At 39.2% G+C, this 22,104-nt stretch overlaps 1 protein-coding gene across 7 annotated transcripts in view; it reads left to right on the top strand.

Annotated features, from left to right (window-relative positions):
* LOC122768024 (FERM domain-containing protein 4B-like) overlaps window positions 1–22,104 on the top strand; it is a 56,890-nt gene that overhangs the window by 22,977 nt on the left and 11,809 nt on the right. For all 7 annotated transcript variants that reach the window (XM_044023674.1, XM_044023679.1, XM_044023673.1 and 4 more), the window contains exons 2-11: window positions 2,126–2,191; window positions 3,146–3,240; window positions 3,424–3,516; window positions 3,804–3,888; window positions 4,961–5,017; window positions 5,361–5,383; window positions 13,060–13,143; window positions 14,971–15,036; window positions 15,550–15,607; window positions 17,184–17,270. In XM_044023674.1, coding sequence (XP_043879609.1) covers window positions 2,126–2,191; window positions 3,146–3,240; window positions 3,424–3,516; window positions 3,804–3,888; window positions 4,961–5,017; window positions 5,361–5,383; window positions 13,060–13,143; window positions 14,971–15,036; window positions 15,550–15,607; window positions 17,184–17,270 — 714 coding nt within the window. The remainder of the gene's footprint in view (window positions 1–2,125; window positions 2,192–3,145; window positions 3,241–3,423; window positions 3,517–3,803; window positions 3,889–4,960; window positions 5,018–5,360; window positions 5,384–13,059; window positions 13,144–14,970; window positions 15,037–15,549; window positions 15,608–17,183; window positions 17,271–22,104) is intronic.

The raw sequence follows: 22,104 nt of genomic DNA, 5'->3' as shown, positions 1-22,104 counted from the left end.
GAAGGAGTGGGTGCAGTGTTGAAATCCAGAGTTTTAGAGCAAAGAAATTAACACATCACCAAGTCTGCATGACTGCAAATGAAACCCTTTTTTGGTAGTAAGCTCTGCCCACAGAACTATAAATCTCACTGAGGTTCAGGGCGTTGAAGAACAGCAACATGTAAAAGTAGCTTTTACAGCGTAAAAGTGAAATGACAGCTCTGTTGTGGTTTGCCGAGGACAATATGTCCTCGTAGACTCTAGTTTTACGCCACGGCGGAGAGTGTCTTTCCCCTCCTGCGGTCAAAGCTGGACGTCAAACGTGACCGCCACTTTCCAGCACAGTGGCCAAGCATTTGGATGCCACATGTTTTTCATTGAAGTCAAAAGAAGAAGAAAATAAAAGGTGCCTGGGACAAATTCCTGGACAAACACAAACACTCGACAGTGAGGCTCTGCTTTGTGTTTCTGTAATCAAACAGTAATCACAAAATGCTGTATTGTTGTTTCTGTAATGAAAAATGAACGGTGGAATAAGGAATTTATTTGTTTATTTGTCTCCTGGTCACTTACAGGCAGACTTACAATACATTAAAAAATAAACATTGGTTCCAGCATATGTCAGGTTTTTCTGACAAAACACAGGAAGTTATTGTTTTCAGAAAACTAAAACAGCACTGTCAGCCCCCTGTTGGCTTCACAACAGGTCTCTGAATGAGGAGGACTGTCGTGAATCCCGTTTGATTTTAAGACGTAGAAATGTAAAACAGAGTATTCATTTAATTTGTTTTTGTGAGGCAAAAATAAACTTATGGGTTACATAAAAAAAACAAGTATATAAATGTTTTTTTTAGTTTTTTTTAATTTTCATGAGAACAAGGGCTCTTGCAGACTCAAAGCTCTAAACAAAAAGCCAAAATAAAGTATATCACATCCTATCCATGTGTATCATGGTTAAATTAACGTGAATAATAATAATATAGAGAGACAGATTTCCCTAAAATATAAGGGGAAAATCATCTTAATCCTTATGATAACCACAGGCTATATTCTGTTCTAAGTTGTTTTCAAAATTCCTCTTCATTTTACCCAGATTCCCTGCAGGTAATAATAGTTTAAAAACAATAATACAACTTTTATTTGTATGGCCCCTTTTACACATGAAATGCAGCTCAATGTGTTTCACAAAACAATATTATAAAGATACTGTCAAAAACATATAAATAAGAGTATCGTGCTTTACAGTCTTGTTTGAAAGCACACAGGGAAAGATATAAAACATCTACTAAAGGCAGAGATTTAAAAACAGCTAGGGAAATGCTTTTATTCAGAAAAAGAAATAAAGGTCAATTTAAGTTTGTTAATTTTTGCAAATGTTTGGAACCACTGGCGACATTGCTGTCTGCCACAATGTCTTCTTTCTACCACTAGGGGGCAGCACAATCAAGAATGTAAAATTCACACCGTGTCTTTAATGAACAGAGTGGTGTCATTTGGATTTGTACCACTTCTTACACATGTTTAAATGATCATAATATAGGTCTGGATGTCAGCTACAGATCAACACACTGCAACATGGCATCAGTATTGTTAATCACCACACAATAGTGTTTCTGTGTATGGAAGGCTGTTCTGCTGACTGCAACAGGCTCATTCTTCAAACTATTCAGCTGAAACAAAGGGATGGAAATTCAATTACAGTATGCAGCAGCACATCATTGTCCTTTAGTTTGGTGAGTGTGCGGGAGAGGAAAACGTGGGATGATAACATTGCAGGGATTTTGATCAGAGTCGTGTTGATGCAGAGGAAAGACGTGGGTGAAAGTCAAGCAGTGCAATGTTGCACTCGTGAAAATATGATTTATGGCCCGAAATATCTTGAAAATAAGGATGATGTTCTTGTAATGAGTTTGATCCCTGAGGTGGACACATGCCTGGTGGCAGTTCATACCTTGTTTTTCATTTAGCACAAAGACAAATATGACATTGAGGTGAGTCACCATTCCACTCACAAAATAGAGGCAGCCATTTTATCCCCGGGGCTACAACACTGAAAGGAGTTGTGTGGAGAGGCACAGGTAGAGGTGGAGACTGAGCCTGTCGTGTCTCATGTGGTCTTTTTTTTTTTTTTTCATACCCCCTTTAGATGACTGAAGGCCGTCTTTGCCAGGTTCACCTTCTCGACGGCAGGGATCTGGAGTTGCTGGTGCAGGTAGTTTGTCCATTTTTATTCATTTGTTTTTTACTCTGTAAAGCAGACACAGTATATTAGAGTTACCTTGATTTCCTGCTTTAATTTTCCATTGTGTTTTAAAGGTCCAGTGCATCAGGAGGGTTTATGTTACTTCTCGCTCTTGTTTGTAACCAAATGTTTAACTTTTGTAAGTTGCTTTGGATAAAAGCGTCTGCTTAATGACATTTAATGTAATGTAATGTAACGACGTATTTCCATATCCTTATGGTTCATGGAATGTTTCATGGCAGCATTTTATTATTTATAAATCTTTATCATTCAAAGGTTCAATGTGGACTTTTATTGGCAAAATTGATAATACTACCAATATTGATATTTGCGCAAGTGTATCATCCCTTGTAAATCAAAATGATTTGGTTTCACAATATTATCGGCATGATATCGGTATCGGCATCTATTGGCTTTGAAATGTATTATCAGATATCGACAACCACACCAATATCTGTGGATATGACCACAACTGACTACAACAGTAGACTAAATAGGCTGCTATCTCAACTATTGTTTTTTTAATGTTTATTTATTTTGCTCAATGAAGTAAATGTACTGTATATCTGCGTCTGCTGCGACATGAGTAGGAAAAATATTATGTTACTTTGACTACAGAAGAGACTAAATGACCTTTGCAGTTGGGCGCAGAGAAAAAGCCTGAACACTCCCGATATATCAGCATAAAGTCCAACACCATGCATCCCTAGAATACACGCTGTCTTACTACACAAACGAGGAAGAACAACATCATTTCTGGTATGCTAAGGTCTCCATAGTTCCCTGAAGTTGTCGAGAAAGGCAGGAGTGAGCGGAGGAGTCCTCCGTTTGTCGCAATTTACAGTCTCACTATGAGATGTTACTAATTCTTACACACTGTACTAATTATTACTAAACGTGTCTCCTTTGCTCTCAACTCTCCAGCCCAAGTTGTTGTCTCGTGAGCTGTTAGACTTGGTGGCCTCACATTTTAACCTGAAGGAGAAAGAGTATTTTGGATTGTGCTTCATAGATGACACGTAAGTGGGTTTGCTGATATTTTTAAGGCAAAATGTGCAATGTTGACACACACTATTTTAAACATTTTCTTGCGATTCATTCATTTACAGAAGGTAATAGAGGCCTTAGAAGATGAGAGAAGAGGAAAAAAACTGACACAGCTGTATTCACCGCTGATGATTTATTTGTTTATTCCTTGCCAGTGGCCAGAATAAGTGGCTCCAGCTGGATCGTAAAGTCCTTGATCATGACTTCTCCAAGACCTCTGTGCCTTTGGAGATCAAATTTCTCGTGAGGTGAGTGCGCTCATTAAATAAGCTTTCCCAACATGTAATATTAGTGTGTGTGTGTTCTTTCTCAGTGTTTTTCATGTAAGACTGAGACACATTAATGTGGTTTTGTGAGCTCAATGGCTTGTAATGGCCAGCAGGTGGCGGTGATGGAACACAGTTTAATTCCTCCTGTGTGACTGACAGTGTACAGTAAAATTGCACACATGATGAAGTCTGCAGATATTTGCAGAAACACAGGCAAAATGCCCTGTCATTTCCTCTCAAGTGGACTGTGCTAATGCTCTTCACAGGTTTTATATCGAGAAGATCACCTACCTAAAAGAGAATACAACAGTGGAGCTTTTCTTCCTGAATGCAAAGTCACTGGTGTTTAATGTAAGTGTTTTTGGATATTTGTTTCTCAGATATTTATTTTTGTTGCATCTAATAACCAAATCCGGCACATCCTAAATCAATGACTGCCTTGTCAGGGGATTATGGCTAATTTGACTATTAATCGGCTAACATCTGAGAAACAGATTTGTATTTTAGCATATATCATAAATTCCTGCCTTCTTTACATCAAATAATACTGCATACACATGATTTATGTACTTATAGGCTGCTACCCACAATATTAATACTGTCTTTAAAAACTCCTTGAGACCACATGGTACACGTTCAAACTGTTAGTATTTGCTACTTTCAAGTGCTGTTAGGAATTCTGCACTTCAACTTCTCAACTCTGTGCGTGTCATTCAAACGTGTGAATTACACAAAGCAAAGAACCGACTCAAAAGTCACTGCAGTCACTTAAAGCAAGAAATGCACTCACCGATCTAGGGTTTATGATTTAGTCAATTATAACTGAACATTGTTATGTGTTGTATTTTCAAGTCTTTAAAGTGTTAATGTTAACTTGCTGCTGTCTATAAGCATTTTTAATCTACCATATATCTCTTATATATCAATGAACATACATCTACGTTGTTCTTCAAATTATGCGGTAAAACTAGTAGAAAATTAAGTTCCGTAAACGTGAACATGGAAGTGTCCGAGCCGCACGTGAATGCAGCAAGTGATCAAACGTTGCAGTGCTTTTTTTTCTTTCGCGGGGAGAGCACACTGGTCACCATGGGAGACGGAGGCTGTTGAACCTGCTTTCAGACCGTACCACTTTAGCGACAGGGGCTGTGATTTAAATCGGGAACTTTATGTGCTGCCGCTTGTAGTTTTTCATTTATCGAAAACGCAGTGATAACTCGGGTTCTGATAAACTTTGTTCGGTTTACTTAACAGACCGTTTTAACACAATGTTGTCTCCGCCGCGTTGGTTCAGTCGGTAACGGTGGGATCGAGGTACGGGACGGGAAGATTTGCTCTCAAGTCAAGTGTTTCGGACAGACTGCACTTTGTGTGTGAGTGTTTTCCTCTACAAAAACGGCTAATTTGACTCTTTTTGCCACAGGAGACCATCGAAGTCGAGAGCGAAAATGTTTTCAAGTTAGCCGCATTCGCATTGCAGGTAAGAAAGAGTTTTGTCGCAGGCTCTGCGGGCGATAATTTTGTCACTCATTTCCAATGAGAGTGAAGACAGTCCGGGAACACGCATCATTTGAAAACAGTTGTGTCGTCAGGGCGCTGTGGACTGAACTATTGTGAAATAATCTCACTCCTTTACAGCCACGCTGCTTTCTGCTGTGAACCTGTGCTTCCATGCAAAGGTTAACGTGAAGACATTTAACATGTGGTGACGTTTGAATGTGTGGCGCTAAGTGCAATTAAGCTGGCAGCTAACATTATTAGCAGGCTTGTCAATTCATTTTTGAATAATGCGCTGACTAACTGCCTTGCTCTCTGTTTTCTAGGAGGCCAAAGGAAGCCACAGCAGGTAAGAAATTAACAGTATTTTAACGTGAAAAAAGATGTCTATGTCACATCAAGGTTATCACATGATCCAACCCCTTTCATATATTTGTGTGGATACTTTGACAACCACATTCCCACTTCATATTAAAAAACAAGAGGGAAATAGCCTAATACAATTGCTATAAATATACCTGTGTTTAAATTTATTTTTTGGCATACAAAAAAAGGATCTGCGTGCACTGAAACCCATAATATCTGCAGGAAGTCTGAGCTGTATATATTATTTTAGATTAAAAAAGCTTTTTAACGTCTAGTGTGTAACATTTAAGAGTCTATCATTTTATTTTCCTGCCAATCTCAGCTGACATAGGGCAAAAGGTGGGGTACACCCTGGACAGGTCACCAGTCCATCACAGGGCCACATAGAGACAAACACCTATCCACTCTCACATTCACACCTATGGTCAATTTAGAGTGTCCAATTTGGCTAATCCCCAAGTCTGACTGTTTTTGGACTGTGGAAGGAAAGTTGAGAACCAGAGAAAACCCCCACACACATTGGGAGAACTCAATGCAGAAAGGCCTTTGTTCAGACCAGAACTTCTTCTTGCAAAGGCAAAAGTGCCTTAATGCATGTTTGTAAATTTATCCATTGCTGCCACATGAGACATATTGTGAGTCACTTGAACCAATCCCAGGTGACACAGAGGGAAAGGCGAGGTACACACTACAGGTTGCCAGGTCACACAGAGATGAACCACCACTAACCTTTACATTTACACCTATGGGCAATGAAGGGCAATTTATTTTGCACAGGACTGTTCAGCAGAAGTATTAGGAGAAAACCCATACAATTCAGAAAAGCTCTTGTTCCGTCCAGGTTGTGAACCCAGGGCTTATTCCTGCAAGGCAACAACATTGTTTATTTTTCAGCTGGTTCTGTTCCCATCACAAAGGCAAATTTCAAATAAACTATAAATTGTAAACAAAGTCATGTGATCAGCACTGGCACTTCAGTTACTGGGCCGACAAGTAGGTCAGTAAAAGGTGAATTGCTTACAATTTCTGCATCATGGAGCATTGTCAGGTTAATGTCCTTCTCTACCACTGCTATGGTGGTGATGTCTAGGAGTTACCTAAGCAGGTGGCCGGTAGTAGTGGAGCGGGCTACACATTCTGTGTTATCGAGGAAAAATCAATACGAGAATGAAATGAAGTATGCCGGACTTATGACCACATTCCAACTGATGAAAACCATGGTTTTTTTTGACCGGGGGGAATGGGGTATAATTGTTACACACTGGACCTTTTAATGCAATCAATACATTTAGTTGTTTTCCTTAATAAATGAATGAAATACTCATCTGTATTTTTTATGTAATAAGTATTATTCCCTTAAAATCCAATTTTTTTTATCCCCTTTGGAACTTTGAGGCCCCCTGTGGTTGGCAACGTTTTCACTAGATATTATTGATATTTTAGCTGTGGACAAAAATGCATTAGCATGTACCATGAACTATAGGGATGTACTGCTGCATGTTCATGTTGCAACATATGTAGATATATGTTTTTTTCATTGTTCAAAATAATAAGTCAAGGAAGTAGCAGCCTATTGTTTCAGGCATTATTCATAGTGGGGGATCTTGGCATCCCTAATTAACTACAGTTTGCAGTGAAAGCACACCTGATAAGTTTGCTGTTGTACTCTGCCAAAGAAGCAGAACGTGATTTGTGAAGCTCTTGGGTCAGTGCTCAGTGTGTAAATAATAGTTGTGTACAGTCAGTTAATGCTCAACTCATGAATTTTATTTCACCTTGTACTTCCCTTGGTTAATAATTTCCTTTATGATTCTCTCGTGACATTGCTGCCATGCGCTTGGTCCAAAGGTTGCAGTTTAAAATCAGAACACCTGTTCTTTTGTCTCACAATGATGTAGACCTGCAGGTAGATGCAAAGGGACTGAAATGAAAAAAAGTTAGAGTGGGGGCAGGCATAGAAGTCAAGAAGGCAACAGCCTATTCAGCCCACTGTGTATGCTAATGTCTGATAATACATTTTAATGTCAATACTGACCGGTGCTGACAGATGATATTGTGCATCCATGTTATTTATCAGTATCTCGTACAACCACACTTGAAAATGTGTTGGGATTGCATCAGGTTTTCATAAATGTCACATTGCTTGACAAAAACAGCCAGCACACACTGTACGTTCTGCTCCATGACATTGGTTGCAGATTCTGTACCAAACCAAGCCTCCATAATCTGTTCAGTACAGTAGAGAAGTTGAGAAGATAGTGTTTTCATAGTGGGCTTTGCTTTCAGAGACTTGAGCTGCTGATAAGGTATGTTTTTTTTTGCCCAACTCAGGAGTGAAGGTCATTGGTTGCCATTGGTAAATATTACTCTTTGAATGAGTGGCTGAGCAGGTTGAAGCAGAACAACCTGTGTGCTTTGCCTCTGACGGCCCCCTCTAGCTTTTATGTGAACACATAGCTTTGTGCTTTGTAAGGAATTGTGTTTGTGTGTGTCATTTGAATGGGGATATATGCAATGCTGAAAATGCTCTGCGACTTCTTGTCAGCTTCTACCTTTGTTCTCTTGCAAAATAAAGATAGGTTTGAGCTACATTGTGCTTATTTACTGTCCTGCTATTACGGACTGTGATTGACATGATGAATGTTAATTATGTATTTCAGCTTTAGTATAGACTTATGTAGCTTAGTGTTTAGACTTTGAGCTACTTAATCATGAAGTATGGTGTGCAGTTTGAACTTTAAGTTTATGTGGGTGTGGGGATGGGCCTGCTTTGTTTTGACTCTGAAAGCACAATAAAAGACAACCTGCCAACAAATCTGGTGTAATCAAGAAGAATGGGAGTGTGTTTAAATATTTTTCTTACTTGCACAGATGCAGTTTTTCTCCTCTCACTTCATTAATGGTTTTCATTAAGTTGTGATACTCTTGGGCCATTCCTTTCATGTCTGTTGACAACATTTTAAAACATATTTGTATTACATTACGTTTCATTACATTAAATGTTTTCTCTTTGAATGTGTAGAAAATGGTCAAAAAAAAATTCTGTCCTCAAACGTAAGGTTCATCGCACGACTGGGTCTAGTATCAAACACTATTGTTGAACTGGTGCTTCCCCCATTTCATCCTCACTAGTATTTATTCTCATGAATGATGTGCTTTTTTCTGCTCCTTTGATGGAACCAGCCTGGTAAATCCCCTATAGCATGTAATACAAGTGTGTCTCCTCTACACTTAATCAGCAAAGGGCCCTGCAGCAGTGAGATTAGCTGTTGAGGAGTTTGAGAGACCTCGTCCTCCTTAAGAGGGATGAGCCAGACCCACTGTCCAATGGTAGACAACTTGGCGTCACTGCAGTCATGATGTTGTGGTGTGTCAGCCAACCCCCTACTGTTTATGGAAATAATGCACCATCAGATTTTACATTGTTCTTGTACTGTCACTGAATTCCTTTGCTTGATAATGCATTTCATCTTTTTCCTACCATACTGATGCACTCATTATTGCCAAATAAAATAGGAAATCTCTGTTTTAAAATACAATTTTAACCGTAACTACGGTGAGATTTTATTCCTGTTCACTTATCACCAGTGAGTTTTGGACTTTTGTCTGGGCTACCATGTTTTAACAGCTAGTAATTTTAAATTAAGTTTGATCAACACAATGTCATTTGTGTTCTAATTGTATCCACATGAAACCAATATTACACCCAAACAGTTTTAGACCTTGGTTCTATTTGCAGGTGTAGCCTCTAGTTAGTGGTTCATTCACAGCAACAGGCTCTTTCATTTTGCTCCCTCCACAGTCACCACGTCTCAGCCCTGTGGAATAGCTGACACATGAGTATTATCTCTCCCACACTGAGTAGGCTGCAGTGGGCTGGGTTGTACTGGGTGTAGGATTTGCCCCATGCTGCAGGCTGCTGGGAGATAACAGACATAGTAATGAATTCCAGATTGCTGACAGGGCAGCACGGCTGCAGTGTAGATCACCCCGACTGCACTGGGCCCCAGCTCCTCATAAAATGTATGCCATCAAACACACAGCGAGGTGCCGTGGCAGCAAAACCCAGTCAAGCTCAGAGAGGGAGCTATGGGGGAGAGCGATTCAAGTGCCTGTGCCCTTGCAGTGGCTCACCTTTGTTTTTGTTTAGTAAGCTGTTTCACTTAACTGGATCATTATGGATTTGTCCTACCATGGTAGCAGGAGTTAAATTCCGTTAGACTTTGATTGAGGTTCATAAAGGGGAAAAAAAACAAAACATAAGGTCAAATGTTTCTTGGTGGTGCACTAGTTGAAGGTGTTCTAATAGTTACAGTATTTTTCTCAAATGGTGGGTTACAGTAGTAGTTGTACAAAGAGTAGGTCAGAGATTTTAAAAAAAAAATAGTCTTGCTAAAATGTTATATACTGTATGTCTGTAATGATGAGTACTTTGCTGGTACATGAGTCAAAGTTGCTCTAATAGCTCACATATATAGTTACTTAGTTGGTACAATAGTTGAAGGTGTTGTTATAATTTATATTGCAAAAGATAACTTTGGTAGTACTCTAGTTGAGGATGTTCTAAAACAAATGATTTCTGACCTACACATCTTAGGTTTGTCTGAGAGGCCACTGATTGTTTTCAATATCCCAGAGGCTTGTACAGTACTTTTCAACACAGGCAGGGGCTGCCAAGTGTTTGTGAATAGCTTTTGTTCAAGTCTCCAGTGGACCGACCCGCCAACCCTGAGCCCTTTTTGTCCAGCACAATGTGTAGACTCAGAGCTCCCTCCTACACGATGCCGCACTGACTCATAGTTTACTATCAGGGACCTTGACAGTGACAAACACCACAATTTGTCCGTTCAGATAACAAGGTCAGTTGCTCTGTTGCTTTATTTTAACTTTTGAAGCCTGTGCTTAATAGAACTGTATGTTCGGCATCTGTCAGGGTGTGATCACTGGCTGTGCTGTGAAGCTGAATCGCCAAACTTTAGTTTGCCTACAGAACAAAGGGAAAACTGATATCTGCAATGCTGTTGAGAACCTGCATGAAATGAATTTGATATTTTTAACAAGATTTTTGCCAAGACCTTTTACTCAAAGGCATTGCATCTGCTTTTATAAATGAATTTTGGCAAGACATAAATAAAGTTCAAGTTTGGTCTTGGCAAACAGTACTACTCTTAAAACTGTAGATAAGAAAGATGAAATCAATTTACCGACACTGCACCTTTTCTAAAGTTTTGCAAATATTCATTGCTACCATGGCTTCAGATAAAAATTCAAACCACACTGTGAAAACTAAAACACATGAAGAGCTGAACAGATTTTTAGGCTAGATTTTCTTGAGTAAACATTTACCTTGACTTTTCTTTTGATACACTTGCTGGTATTGAGTACATGGGAGTCTTAACCACTATTACTATCATAGGATTCAGTTTCACTTGGTTAGGATTCCTTTGGTGTTAATCATCCAGTCAGTCAGTCATCAGTCATCATCTACCGCTTTATCCTCAACCAGAGGGTCGCGGGGGGTGCCGTGCCAATCTCAGCTACATCGGGCGATAGGCGGGGTACACCCTGGACAGTTCGCCAGTCCATCGCAGGGCCACACAGATAGAGACAAACAACCATTCACTCTCACACTCACTCCTATGGTCAATTTAGAGTGTCCAATTTACCTAATCCCCACATTGCATGTTTTTGGACTGTGGGAGGAAGCCGGAGAACCCGGAGAGAACCCACGCACACACGGGGAGAACATGCAAACCCGGGTCTTCTCGCTGCAAGGCGAGAGTGCTAACCACTACACCACCGTGTGGCCCCAATCATCCAGTCCATTTTTATTAAAGTGTCTCCCCCGAAACAAGTAGTTAAAAAAATGGTTTCTTCAATGCTGTTTGGTGGACATAGGATGTCTAGATAAACAACTGTTCAGGTTTTTTAAAGTTTGGTTTTATGAGGGGCTGACTACCACAAGGGTGTCGCTGATGCGCACCCCAGGAACCAAAGACAGCTTTCACTCACTATCTTATTGGCTGCCACACAAAGATTTTAACAAAAGGCTTGTCAAATAAAATCTACACCCGTTGCTTGAGAATGTGTTTGCAGCTTTATCTTGCTGCTAAATAACTTTAAAGTCTGGAAACTGGTGTTTGTGTCACTTTACGTGCTCACACCACCAAAGTCCAAAAACAAAATCACATCACACAGGAGTTGCTGATCCATTGTGGCCTCCATCAGTAACATCAAATGTGTTATTTTATGACTTCAGTGTTTAAAATCCTTCTTTCTATTTGACCTAAGTGACACAATCTACAAAACAAGGCAGCAATAGACCTACAGCTCCTGTGTCCTTGCAAGCTAAATATGCAAATTGTCTTTGCAGACTTCAGTGAGGGAGAGTGAATGATTTCCAAACTTTGGATTTTATTAATTGAGCCTTTTGTTCAGTGGCTAAAACCAGTTTTCCTTTTTCTCCCCTCAACAAACCAGGCAACCATGACCTAGTCTCAAAGCTGTCAGTGCTGACATTATAGAATTGCACTTCCATTTGATTGGTGTGTAGTTAAAAATGTGGCCTAATGTGTTGAAAGAAACCCATGTGAGGGAATCCATTGGAGACGTGTTTGCATCTACTGGAAATACGCTGGTTTAGTTTACTTGAAGTGTTGTGCCTTAGACGCTCGATAGAAACGTCCTCAAAGGACCTACTCGCTGTAAAGTCACTGGCTTTATTTACAGACTGGGCTCAATCAGACTTTCAACAGACATTAAATTAGGAAGCTGGCAGGATAAAAGTCTGTTAAATTAGCAGTTCAATTTCTTTGGACATTCAGTTTCTCAACATGAGAAACTGCACTTCCTTGTCCACCTCAATGACGGGTATAGAGAGGGTAGTTTTTGGACAGCCTGCCTTTCTAATAATGACTTGCCTATCACCGGAATGTGTGCAGTGAAAACAGAAACTACTGATTTAATGCCCACTGGTGTCATCAAAAGTTTAGAGATTCATGGGAACATGGCTTGATTTCTGTCTGATAGCCAGTCACACTATGACAGATCAGTCAATGTGATAGAGATAGAGAGAGAGAAAAAAAAAACATGCTTCCGCCAAGTGGAACGGTTCAGTACAGTAGAGAATGTATTTTTTTTGGAATTCCCCAATTCCATTCTTTGGTACTCTTTCCTTGGGATACCAGAGTGAAAGGGTATAGAACGGTTAGAGCTGGCTCCACCCATGACAGCCAGCTGATTGGGCAACAGGAACACGTCACTCCCTTGCGATTGGTGTAAATATGAAGTCATACGCCCGCAGTCTATTCACAGATGAAGCTTGATGAAAAAAGAGAACCTTGTCCTCCATTGTTGTCCGTTGTGTCATGTTCAATGGCACAGTTAATTTTTGTCACATTGGTATGATGTCGTGCTACACGGCCATCAGGCACAGCCCACACCCCACCTACTAAACTATACCATGTTGGAAATCTAGCATCAGACAATTTTTATTATGTGTGGTGGTGGGAGACTTGTATCAGTGGCGTTCACACATAAAGTACAGCTCTTTTAGTGTAATGTGTAAAGCAACCAAATCAAAATGTCTCTTAAAATGTCTCTTGTAATTGTGAATGGATAATGTATTGTTTTATTTGTTTTGTGTTTGATTTTGTGTAGTGCGGAGACTGCCAGGTCTGACCTGAAGGAGCTGCCAGTTCTACCAACCAGAGTTTTAAGGGAGCACCCATCTCTCAATTACTGGTAAGATATCTGAAGTTCTGTGGGGAAAGTAAACAGTCTCACAAATACTTTTCAGTTAATGCTGGTGGGGTTTCTCCATAAATTTGCTTACAATTCAGCTGTCACATTACCTCAATGGTTAGTAACACCTAGTGGAAGACAGTGTTTCTACTCGATAAAAGGTGTTTGGGAGTCTTTGCTGCATTTAGACTTGCCTGGTACTTAGCAGACTGGGTTTGCCTCTAAAGAGGTCACTAATTAATTCCTGGGTTGTGTTAATTACGTTTGCCCATTAGCCCTTAAAGAGCAGAGGGAGGTGCTGCCAGACTATGACTGAATGAAGGACTACTGCCTGTCTCCCCTTACTCCACACGAGGATAAAAAGCACTCACATTGCAATAAAAAGCACTCACAATACGTTGATAATGGGTGAATTTCCATTATTGGTATAATTGTAAGTGGGGGGCGGGGTCTTATATATTTCACGTAATTGACTTGTAAAGTGCTGTATAACAGGTCATGACTTACCACAATAAATGAATCTTTAAGAGTCCAAAAAAATGTCATTGTGTTGTCTGGCATTTAAAGATATTCATTTAAATTTTTCATTTATCACAATTACTGTATATATTGAATCAAGATCATATTGGGATCAGGATTTGTGAAATTCATATTGTCTCATGCCTATGAGCAGAAGCAGCACCACCTTGACTAAATGTAACCATCAAAGCTGTTCTCCAAAACACTGGAAGTTGTTTTTTGCTTTTGTTATGTTCATTATGCGTTTTTTGCAACATTTCTTTGTTACTTAAGCAATGTCCTCTAAAATCTTAAGGCTATGATGAGGCTTGACAAAATGGTTAATAATTAATATTTCTGTTTTGGGGATATTTATATGTATATGTGAAAGTGTGAGTGATTTAGTTCAACATGTATGTATTAATCAAATATATATATATATATTTATATATGTTTTATTTATTTATAGTATGAAGTTTATTTTACAAATATATTTAACATAATAAATATGATTATCAACACATCAGCCTTTAACATTAGGGAAGTCATCACAGATACCTTGATGAATGAAATCAAGGCAGTGCAGACCCATTTCTGAAACAATAAATATATATATTGTGTTTTTTTTTATTATTAACACAATAATATTGTCAAGCATTATTATTCTGGTTGGGACAGTTGTCTCATGAAAGTTTCATATCATCCTATGTAGGACTGCAACTGATGGTTATTTTCATAATCGATTTCTTTTTTATAAATTTTTTGGTTTGACACATGTTTCTCAAATGTCTTTCAAAATTATTCAGTGTTAAGGATGTCTTTGAGAACTTGTTTTTAAAACCCTCAAACTTATCAATTGATTATCAAAATAGTCATAATAGATTCATCTTTGCAGCCCTAATCCTGCTGCTCCACACTGCTGGTTATCGCTCCTCTGCTTACCCCTTCTTTATTACTCTAATCATAATCTGAAAATGCTGCAGCCTCTGAGGCGACTGCATAGAGTTTAATATCCACATCAAAAACCCTAGCCCTATGTTTCATGCAAGAATACATGTGCATGTCCGTCTTTCTGCCCGTTTGGTCTCAGTGAGTCTGCCGTTTTCGCAAAGTAATGAGAATGGATGGTCACAGTGGTAGGTAGATGGGATGTATTTGCATGGGATGAGGATGAGAGCCATCAACAGGCCAGTGGGGCAGGCTGCATTTTCTGCATGAGCACACACAATGTGTATAAAAGAATGGGCCCTCTCACAACGATCCCTCTGTGGCTGGAATGTGTAACACTTGGTGGATTCTTCATTAAATGCTCTATCTTTCTATTTGCAGTGAGGACAAAGTGATTGAACACTACAAGAAATTGAAGGGGCTGACCAGAGGACAAGCCATTGTGCAGTAAGTTCTGGAAAAATTATTACAGTATTCTTATATTTTTCATCATGTGTTTTTTTTATTTTTTCCAATCTTGGATTCTACAGTTAGTTTTCTACATTATGCCTCTCTCTTAAACCTCACGGGCATGCACTGTGGAGGCTGCTGTCACAAGAGGTGACTGCTGTCACTGTGCCAGAATGTGTTATTAATTAGAGGAGGTGTGCTTAGTGGAGGCAGCCGGCCAGCCTTGGGAGGATCTCAGTCCTCCACTGTATTTTTTCTGGGAGTGTAACTCAGTGCAACCCAGGGTCATTCACACTGCTATGATTTGTGCCCTTGTACTGATCAATGGACTTTCCCCTCCCTCTGTCACGGCCCTGAAACAAATCGATGAACTTGTCACTGCAAATGATTGTGGCTTCTCATTGGTGGTAGCTTAAAAGCCATTTTGTCTGTCGTACAACAGCCACCGGTTGACAGTGATAAAATGTAAGTAAGGTTGACTTTCTTTTAATCTGTTCCTCTTCTTTGAAGGTATCTGGCCCTGGTGGAGTCTTTGCCAACATATGGAGTCCATTATTACCCAGTGAAGGTAACAGTGATGCCCTGAGTAAAACGTAGCTTAAGCTTCTACTGCATTCATGGTACTACATTTTCATTTAAAAAGGGGCATTTAAAACCAAAAACTGTCTGTGTTTAGATGAGAATTCAGCTCTGTTTGACCAGACATTTGCATCCATACTAAGCATAATGTATATCACGGGATCATTCACATACAGTTGGCTTTTGCATGCCAGTGTCAACAAGAAGCTGATTGTCTCGTTTGCAGTTTGTTTGCTTTATAAAAAAAACAAAAAAAAAAAACATCTGTGAGGAAGTTTTAATGGTAGGGTTGAAATTGTGTATATTCTGATTCATATCAATTTACATTTGAAAGATCCCATATCGATCAAATCCTTGGATCTGTCTTGTAATATATATATATATATATATATATATATATATATATATATATATATATATATATATATATATATATATATGTGTATATACATATGTATATATATATATATATATGTATATACATATGTATATATATATATGAGTTTCTGTATCCTCTGCACAAATCTTGTAAGATCTTGAAATACTTGCACACACGCACAAATAAGTGTGTGTTCCCTATTGTTATGGCAAAACAAGATGACATCTCTTTTGGCATTGGCATTGCACTGTTGTGCTTCTAGGCTGGGTATTTTGAACTTGATCAGGTTTTGATGGCAGTGTTTGAGTTATCACTCATGACTGCACTGTACAGTTTTCTGTGCCATTATATTAAATAAAATGTTACTACTTTATGGTACATTTTAACATAACATGTAATGATGTAGGTTAGAAAGACCAACACTTTATACAATTTAAGGATTTGTTTTTCATAACCAAGCAAAAATAACATGGAAATCAGTAGTGATGCCCAGCCCTAGGTAATGGAGCTACTGATAAGAACTTATCAGGAAGCCAAAGTGGGAAACTGCATCATCGATTTTTTGAAATATCTCTGTTTCTGCCAGTCCAGACTGAAAAACAGCTCTTTTTAAAAAAGCTTCTCCCTTTTGGAGGCTTGAAAATGCCAGGGTAGTGTAGATGTCCAGTGTATCTGGAGCAGAATTTATCCTTTTATGAAAGAAAGGGGAGTAATGTGGATGTTGCCCTCAGAAAAACCCTCTGTCAATATGCTGTCCTCATCTCTTTTCTTTTTCCTTTAGCTAAAGCAGCTAAATATGAACACCAATCTTTTCTTCCTGGGTGGGATAAAAGATTAAGACAGGACTCCCTTTCAGTCATTGCAGAATACATTATGTTTGGTTTTGCATGATCTAAGCAACTCCTCCAGCTTCCTTTGCTTTTACTTGCATCTGCTAACTTTCCCTACAAGCCTATTAACTCAAGGTGTCTGAAAAGATCAAACGTTAATGTTAGAATAACTCAGTCAGGCTTGCAGAGGTTTTAAGGCATTTAATGCATCTGATCCCTTCTTTGCTGTGAGTCTGATGTGGTAATTGCTTCAGTAACAGGCCTTCAGGCCTTTGTTTTTTTCTTGCTGTTTTTCCCCTAATGAATCCTAATGAACGATGGTGTGTGTGTGTGTGTGTGTGCGTGCCTTCATGCAGGACAAACAAGGAATACCGTGGTGGCTTGGAGTCAGCTACAAAGGCATCGGCCAATACGATTTGCAGGATAAGCTGAAACCAAGAAAGGTAGATTAAGCTCTTTTTAAATCTCTTGTATTTGGTCAGCTGTTTTCATTTCCAATTGTAATGTTATTATTTTCCTATTAAAAGTCATTATTATCCTTAGTTTTTTACTTGATTATTCACGTTGTGTTCATTATTGAGGAATGCAAAATTTGTGGGTGGGGTTTGAAAAAAGCATTGTAATTCATTAGACAATACTTCCATAAATTAAGTATGTTATTTATGGTCTAACTGTGTCTTTAGAAGGGCAAATGCTAAGCTTACTAATTACATGTTTGTCACCATTTGAGTCTGATGCCCTGTGTTATAAATCACCAGTTAAAATCTCAGTTTCCAGCCCCAAGCCTCTTGTTAGATGGTTCATGGTGCTTTGTATTAGCTGGTTAATGATCCATCCAAATGGTAAATAGTAAGTAGTAAAGACTCTGTTTCTCATGGGAGGAAAAAGGAACACAGATGGGGAAAAATATTTTTGGAGTATCAGTACAGTGAGAACAGCTGTGTGAAGTCAAGGCTGAAGATTTATCAGCAAATACATTCAGGACCAACAGTGGAATCACTTGCTCATAAATACACAAATAACTATTTAGACAGAGAAAAATAGGGAAAAAAACTGACCCTTACTGTTTTTAATAGTTCTCATCAGGCCAAATATTGGAATACACTCTCCCATGATGCAGTTTGTTTGTGATTCTGGGACTTATAGACTAGCTTTGTATACTTGACATAAAAAGTCCAAAAATTATCTCAAATTGGCTGTTAGCAGCCACTGACCTGACTCTCTGTCTGAAATAAGCAGAAGCCAAATTTACGCTGATTGGCCAGCTTCTGGAAGCCTGTGTGCACCACGTCATCTTGTTACCACCATGTTCGTCCTGCAAACAAACTGTTAAACTAAGTAAGGGATGTAACTAATGAAAATATATATTAAAATCTTAGAAAATGCACCCATTCAAATTAGAACCCAACTTCTGCAACAACAAATATTACAGCGCAGTATCTTTGTTTTGTAAATTCTACGCCCATCGTGTGAATTTGTGACGCAATGATGGATGTGTTTCAGTTATGATCTGTGTTAATGTTTCCACTATGCCCCTGTTAATAATTATGGTTGTGGGCGTTGTGCCAAAATGCTGACTGAAGTGGAAATCATGTGCTGTCAGGACATTTGACTGTGTAGTAACTTTGCACCACTGATTGTTTGTATGCTGTATGGAGTACATTAAGTGCCTAAAATAGCCCTGTAGTAGACTGTTTTGGGAGAATGATTACCTTGTGAATGTGCCTTTAGTGGGTTCAGAAACAATTAAACCCGGCGTTCAGGGCAGACTGATCCCCGAACATGTGTCTCACAGATACTTGTATATATTATGTTTACCTCATAATTTGAAAACACAGCCTCATTTAATATTTACCCTGTGACACTGTTCCATTTAATACTGTTCACAAAAATGTACTGCATTTCTTGTGTGCTTGATTATCATGCCCTTTATGTGAAGTGTTGCTATGAGTGGCCCAAACTAAGGATTTCTACCCCAATAGAACCTATCATAGCTGGTACTGTGCAGCAGGAACCTGTTGACATAGCAGGGTGTGCTGTTTTACTGGATGCTGATGCATTAATGGGCATAGCCACAGTTTGTCTGCCCAGCCCTCTCAGTGGAAGGTATAATTATAGTGCACTGTGGGAAGTTGTGGGCCTCAGGGACTGAGGCTGGCACTCAGCCAGCCGGGTGGGTGGGTGTATGTTTGGAGTTAGGAGATAGTGAAGGTGTTAGGGTTTACGAAAACCTCACTTCTCTTAAGGGACTGTCATCTCACAAGAGTTTCCTGTTGTGGGTAAAAAGAAAAAAAAAGCTTATAATTGGAAGTGTGTGGCTGCTTTTCTTTTGTCTTGAATCAAGTCCTTACTTATATCCTGTGAATATTCAACAGTGTTTCCTGTCTTAAGTCACAGTTCTTGTATTCAACCCAGCCCGTCCCTCCTGTCCCTCACTTCAGCCCCTCTCAGCATGCTGCATTCATTCATTCTGTCTGTGTGTGGGTGTGTGTGGTCTAGGTATTACTCATGTTGCAGCCCTAAATCTTTCAACGTAATTCATTAAAGATGTAAGGTGAAGACATGTTTCAAGGTTGGGCAAGTTGTATTTTTTTGATTTACATTAAAGTAATTAAATAATACAAAATAGTTACGAACCAGTGGTGACATCAGCGGCTGGGTTTTATTTTAAAAGATATATAATTTCTTTTTAAATTTGTTGATTAATTATTGCTAATACCGCATTATTTTGTTAGCAAGCCAGTGTCCTTTTTTATTTTGAAATTGAAAAACACACTCTCAGGATAGAGTTAAGTGCTAGGTATAGTAATATGAATGATCTGTCCTCGCTATAATACATAGACACTGTACATAAGTGATCTGTAGATGGAAGGAACAGATCATGAAGGATCAAAAGAGGATAATGGAAAAAAAAAAAACATGCTAAAAGCCAAAACCTTTTCAGAAAAGAGAAATGGTTCATTACAAAAACTTTAATATCAGGACATGGCACATTAAGCTGTGTTTCCAGGACAAACAGTGCGACTGAAGCAGATGGAAAGTCACCACTTATCTGAATTAAATTGGAAGACTTTTCTGTCCCTCCTCTTCTTTCTCTGTCACATTGGCTCTTTCCCAGTGGGTAACAGGACACTGTAAGACCACATACTGGTCCACATTTATGATGAGCAAGCAGAACCAAAATAAATCTCAAGTTAATTGGGAATGTCAGGCTAGTAGGAATAACGACGTAGGGATTTGTAAGTTTCTTTTGGAACAAAAACCAAAGGAAGATTAAATGAAGACTGAATGTGTCCTCTTTCTGGTCACTTCTATTTGAATGTAATTTGCCCCATCATGAATCAGAATAGTGTCGATTTCCTTCTGTTTTCTTCCTGTTGTCAGGTTTTCACAATTTTAATCTCTGTGTCATGTTGTGGATACGCACAGCATCGGCAGTCAGTCATTGTCGGTATGTGACATGTAATGTGAAGGGTGTGGCTGATCTTTTTCTGTACGAGCGTGTGAGTCAGACCCTTTGACACATTTTCGTCCATGTACTGTAAGTGCTTGCGAACACTTGGCTCTGGGGGGACCTTGAGTTGTCGGTGCGATCTGGAGCTGAACGCTCTGATCCCATCTGAAACCACAGGCCGATTTGGCATACTTCCATGTGCTTGTAACGAAACATTTGGCAAAAACAAGGGAGTTGTTCTTTGAGGATGAAAGCATAAATGTATTCACTCAGATCATGAAAGCACTGTTTTAAGACATAGGACTTCTGTTTTCTTTTAGTATTGGTGTCAGCTGGCTTTTAGGTGTGCAGAGTATCTTTTTCACGACTGGTTGGACCATTTCAACTCCTTAGAGTCTTGTGATTGTAGAGTTTGAGGTGTGTCACATCCTTGACATATTTTGGCAGTAGCTCCATCTCATAGTTTCATCTGCATGCTGCTACACAGGTGTGGAGTTTCTCTAATAGGAATGAAGGCATGAACCACTGAAAGTGCATTTATTGCTTAGGCTCTTGTTATCTTTTGTCCCAATGTAAATGATGCCAAGTGATGACGACGGGGGGATGTGAAATGATGCGGGATTCCCTCCACAATGGGCTGAGGTTTTGGATGGTTCCCATTGTTCATTGAGTAATCTTACTCTTTGTTCCATTTGCAGATGCACTGTGTTATTGTTAAGAAGTACAGTATTTGCTCAAACAACATATAAACTGCTCCACCATGATGCCCACAACCATAAAGACCATTTTTATTTTAGAAAACCTCGACTTTCTTAGTATGTCATAGGAGGGTTGAGTCAACATTTAAATTGATGCAAAATTGGATTTTCCAATGAATTTCATGAACCTGTGGTATCACGCTTGGTGGCTAGCATCAGACAAATAGTCCATTGAGTGTTTACTACCTGGTAAGGGGCCCCTGCTATTAATGATTAGACCATAGCAACAGATTCCTGACATGTTTGCCTTCAGTGGGGGTTTCTGGTAGATTTACCCACACAACAGTGTTTTGTGTTGTTGAACATGAATAGCAGAGGACTTCCTAGATTTACGTGAAAAATTCCAAGTGTGTGTAGATCTAATGGCTCATCTGTGAGTGACTGGTGGCAGAGCAAATAGTTCTGTACAACCTGTTCATCTGGTCTGGCTAAAAAGGAAGTGAGCTGTGTGAGAAAGAGGGAGAGTGTGTCTCAGCAGGTCAAAGCCTTGAAGGCGGTGAGATGAGTCAGTGATGTCACAGAAGGGGGGAGGTTATAGAGGCGTGGCCAGCTCAGCTGAAACTCTTGCAACACCTATCTGACTCCCTGAGAACAGACAAGAAAGTGTATTGTTCGAGTACGCTTCAGTCCTGTGGGAAACTTTGTCAAAGGATTCAATACAAACCCAGAGAATCCAACAGGGATTTGATTTGTGGAAAAAACCTTTAGGGTAAGAACTTTTATTCTGTCCACCTATTTTATGTTCTCCTCAGTAGGTTTTATGTTTTATTTTCCAGTCTAGTGTCGTACCTGCTTTCTGTAATAGAGATACAGGCATCTGTCTGTGACTCACACTGTTGGAGAGAAAGATACTTCATGTGCTATAGTTTGTTTGCTGGGAATAAATCATGTGTATTACAAGGAAGTGGAGCCATGTACTTTTAATATCTTTCACAGGGTACAATTTCTCTGTAATTTGTGTTAATGTCAGCTAAAAATTATAATAACTTTCTATTGGCAGTGTATATTTTTCCCAGAATGAGAGCAGAGAAGGGTTGTTTTTGAGCAAGTGGCTCCAGATCTGTT

Source organism: Solea senegalensis, linkage group LG4 (assembly GCF_019176455.1).
Source record: "Solea senegalensis isolate Sse05_10M linkage group LG4, IFAPA_SoseM_1, whole genome shotgun sequence".
In the NCBI taxonomy this organism is placed as follows: Eukaryota; Metazoa; Chordata; class Actinopteri; order Pleuronectiformes; family Soleidae; genus Solea; species Solea senegalensis.
The sequence above is the reverse complement of the archived record's forward strand: the minus strand, read 5'-3'. Positions and strand labels throughout refer to the sequence as shown.